The following is a 4244-nucleotide window of genomic DNA, read 5'->3' on the forward strand; positions in this document are numbered from 1 at the left end:
GCACCATGCAGGCACCGCCCACGATGAAGATGGTGGCCTCGCCCAGGAGTTCGGCGCCCAGCTCGGCGGCCGCCTCCTCGTTCAGCGGCTTGATGGTTGTGCCCCGGAAGCCCATAATGCGCATCTTGGTCCGCATCTCCACCCAGTGGTACACTGCGGGGGAAGAGAGGGGTCAGCCCGTGCTCTGCGAGCCCCCTGCCAGCCCCGCCCAACACGCCTGTGACCAGGTGGGAGCGATGGAGACACAGCAAACAGAATCGCCAGGGGGCGCTTTAAACAAACCCGAACCGGCCTCGCCCAGAAGATTCTGGCAAGCAGCCAGGAAAGAGGAATCCTGCCCGGGAGGGGAGGCCCTCAGACCCGGGCTGCGCCCCTGAAGGGTCACAAGGAGCTCCCGGGGCACCAAGTCCCCGGAAGCTGTAAAGGCTCCATTGGCAGGCGCTTAGCTCCCTCTGCCCCCCCCCCCCCCCACCCCGCCAAGCCACCTGCGGGCCAGCCCGTCCTCCTTCCCCGGCACTGTCACCCCATCCACTTCCCAGGAGAAAGGGCGACCCCCTTTCTTTTCGAATCTTCCCAAAACGCAGTGTCAGGGCTGAGGCAGAGGGTGACCTACTGGATCCAAAGAAAGGGCAGCTGAAATGTGAGATGAGGTTAAGCGCTTGAACCTGTGAAAGGGGGTAACAGGGCTGGTGGCTCCTGAATAGCCCACAGCCCGAGGCGGGAGCTAACAGTTGCGCGCTCTCCATGGCGGGTGTAGAAACACACCTTGGAAGGAGCTTAAGAGTTGACGGTGCTGCTGGCACAGAAACTGCCTTGTGTGGCCGCTTCTGTGAGGAAAACTTCCAGCCCTTCTGAGCCTTAAAAACCAAGGCAGGATTGATGCGAACCCTGACTCACTCCTGTAATAACGCATCTTCATCCAAGAGCACGTGGAATTAATGCGGGTGCCCTGTCTAGCTTATTTGGAGATTCATTTCCAACATATTTTACTTTGTTGTTGTTAATCCTCACCTGAGGATATTTCTTCCACTGCTTTTCAGAGAGAATGGAAGGGAGGGAAGGAGGGGAAGAGAGAGAAATAGACTGGTTGCTAATAGCTGTCTCCCACACTCTCCAAGGGGGAGGAAACAGGCTGGGGGCGGGGGACCCAGCTTGACTGGAAGGGAACCCAGGACCCTTTGGTGCTCAGCCGGAGCTCCAACCATTGGACAACACCGGCCAGGGCCAACATATTTTACTTTCAATGTTTAATACTTATTCATGAAAATACATGAAACATGAAATGTTTTATATTATTTGTGCACTAGCAAAAATTTTAAAAGTAATTCAATCCAGAAGAAAATATTTTAACATTTGGAACCTTATAGTCACAGGAAACTAAATAAAATTTAAAATTTAGTTTCTGTATATATTTTGGTTGATGACACCTAATTCACGAGAAAGAATTCTGTCCAGAGGGAGCTCCAAGTTAAGGTCAAGGACAAAGAGGAAGAATGTAAAATTTCTGACAGTAAAAGAAGAGTTTGTACTTTTGGAAACGGGGCACTGGCTGGCACCAAATCACCAGAGCAGGTGGATGGCATTAGATGTGTCAAAGGGAGGACGTGCCACTCTGCTGGGATATGTCAATGCTCACATCACAAGTTACATCCTTTGCAACTACTTGAACTTTCAGAGTTTTAGTGTCAACTTGAAAATGCACTAGAGAGTAATCTGTCGATTGTTTTAAGGGACAGGGTAGCGCTCTGCCACGGTGGCTGCCACCTTCTGCCACTCGGGGGGCTGCTTGTGGTCGGTGGGTGCTTGGCAGACCTGGCACCTCTTTTGTGAAGCGGCGGCTGAGGAGACTCAGGCGTTCACCAAGGCCAAGGGAAAGCCCCGGAAGGAGCCCAGAGTAAGAATAACGATCATATTACTCTGAGGGGCAGGGGACAGGATGGCTTGTGGAGCGCTTTAAGACTAAGAGGCATACACCTCTTAGTAAACGAATGGAAGCCTATTGTGAATAACAGGGTTTGTCAATGAGGTGGATCAGATTTCGATTTGACGGGAAGCCAATCAATGCAACAGACACAGCTGCACAGCTAAACACGTGTCTGGAACAGTCCAGCAGCAGAGGGAGTGTCTACTGAGACGGGAACCTTCTACTCCACACCCAGGCTACCACAGCAGCTTTCTCTCTTCTTTCACTTCCCCCTTCCCCATTCTTTTATTATACATCAGGTAACTGATGTATGCCCGCAGAATTTGCATTTTTAAAAATTAAAGGCCAATGGTGGGTTTTGATTGACATCAAATGGAGATGGGATGGAGACAAACACTGGTTTTCCATTAGTGGACGCTCATTCAGCTCTTACCTTTCTATTCCAGGAAGTTATTTGGCTCTCACTGTTTAACAAAAAAGAGCACATAGTGGTTGAGCATCAACCTATGAACCAGGAGGGGAAGGTTCGATTCCTAGTCAGGGCACATACCTATGTCAGTTTGCTCTCGGCTGGACAATGATTTTCTAGAATGTCTTGGTTTCTACTCACATGGTATTTCTCAAACGGGTTTGGGGTTTTTTTGCTGGCTGTTCGTCATTTTCCACTTGGTAACAGTTTGTGGCTTGCTATAAGAAGTGGCGGCTCTCTCAACTTCCTTTTATGGTGACGTCACCTGTTTATCTATAAAACCACTACTTCTGCTTGCTGCGTTGTGCCTAGTCTATGGGTGGGGTTGGGCGGAGGGGAGGGGTAGAAGCAGGGGTGGGGGGGTAGGGGCTGATGGTGGCTACTTGGAATGGGGGCCCTGCGCTGGCTTTGCCAGGCAGGCTGCCTGGCTGTTTCCTGGAGGCTCCCTGAGCCAGGTGGAGGCTGGAGAGACTGAGAGCTCTGGAGATTCCAACATTGTGGCTGAGATTGAAAATGGACTTCCTGAAAAAGAAGCTCGCCTGCCAGTGACGAGTCGGCCTTAGGGAGACCTGTGTGATGGGGGATCGGTTCCCCAGGACACTCAGTGCTTCCACGGGAGCTTAAAACTGTAGATTTTGTCTTGTAAGCGGGTAATGAAATCAATTTAGTTGCACAGATCTATTTAGTTCCATTAAAAACATGATGAAAATATGGAAGCCAATCTGAAGTAGTAAGGGTAAGTATTGTTTCATAAAACTTTTGTTCTTGGGAGTGTGTGTGTGTGTGTGTGTGTGTGTGTGAACGAGTAATTAGAACACCGTTGAAAGGTTGAAAGCCATTGTCCTAGATTTGGGTTGGAATCCATTGAGTCTACAGAGTATTTTCAGGACAGTGATATCTTCCCAATATTGTCTTTCAAGCCACAAACGCAGCATCTCTCTCCATTCAGTCTCTAATTTTCTCTGCATGTCTTGTATTTCTTCGATTATATTTAGTCCTGGGTCCTGATATTTTTGACATGATTATTTATGGCATTTTACATTCAATTTTCAATTTGGTTGGGGCTGATATGTAGAAATACAATGGAGTTATGTAAATGATTTTCTATCCAGTGACCTCACGAAATTCATTCTTTTTTATCTTTTTAACAAAATATAATTTTCATGAAGCTCCATGACTTTTTACATTTGCATATGCTAGGGTTCTCTCAGTTAGGGACAATTTTGCTCCCTGCCAGTAGCACCTCCCAAGTTTTGACAACCAAAATGTCTTCAGACGTTGCCAATGTCCCCAGGTAGCAAGGGAGTGGGGCTCGTTCCATATGCATATGCAATTGCATCATTTATAGAAATGACCATCCTTCCCTCACTGAGCTGTGGTGGTATCTTTGTTAGAAATCAACATACATACTACTTACTAATTACATACCCATTACTCATGCAGCCCAGGATGGTGAAAGGGTGCTCAATATGGCATAACTGATAACAGGATTGTTTAATTACTGAGAGGGGAGTGTTGTTGTTTTAATATGGAGGAGAGTGAAAGCATGAAATTTTTATCTTCCATATTAGGAAGTCAACAGGTAATAAAAAAGGGGGGGTGTCTTTAAGAACTAGGAGTATACGTGCCTTACTTAGAAACAAGGTGGCAGCCCTAGCTGGTTTGGCTCAGGGGATAAAGCGTCGGCCTGCAGACTGTAGGGTCCCGGGTTCAATTCTGGTCAAGGGCACACACCCAGGGTTTCGGGCTCGATCCCCAGTAGGGGGCATGCAGGAGGCAGCTGATCAATGATTTTCTCTCATCATTGATATTTCTCTCTCTCCCTCTCCCTTCCTCTCTGAAATCAATTTT

General features: G+C 48.1%; 1 protein-coding gene across 1 annotated transcript in view; it reads right to left on the reverse strand.

Annotated features, from left to right (window-relative positions):
- The window catches only part of OPA3 (optic atrophy 3 (autosomal recessive, with chorea and spastic paraplegia)), a 34529-nt gene that overhangs the window by 2779 nt on the left and 27506 nt on the right, over positions 1 to 4244 (reverse strand). The window contains exon 2 of the mRNA XM_014537395.1: positions 5 to 153. Within this exon, the coding sequence (XP_014392881.1) occupies positions 5 to 153 (149 nt within the window). The remainder of the gene's footprint in view (positions 1 to 4; positions 154 to 4244) is intronic.

This window comes from Myotis brandtii, unplaced genomic scaffold (assembly GCF_000412655.1).
Source record: "Myotis brandtii unplaced genomic scaffold, ASM41265v1 scaffold178, whole genome shotgun sequence".
Classification (NCBI taxonomy): domain Eukaryota; kingdom Metazoa; phylum Chordata; class Mammalia; order Chiroptera; family Vespertilionidae; genus Myotis; species Myotis brandtii.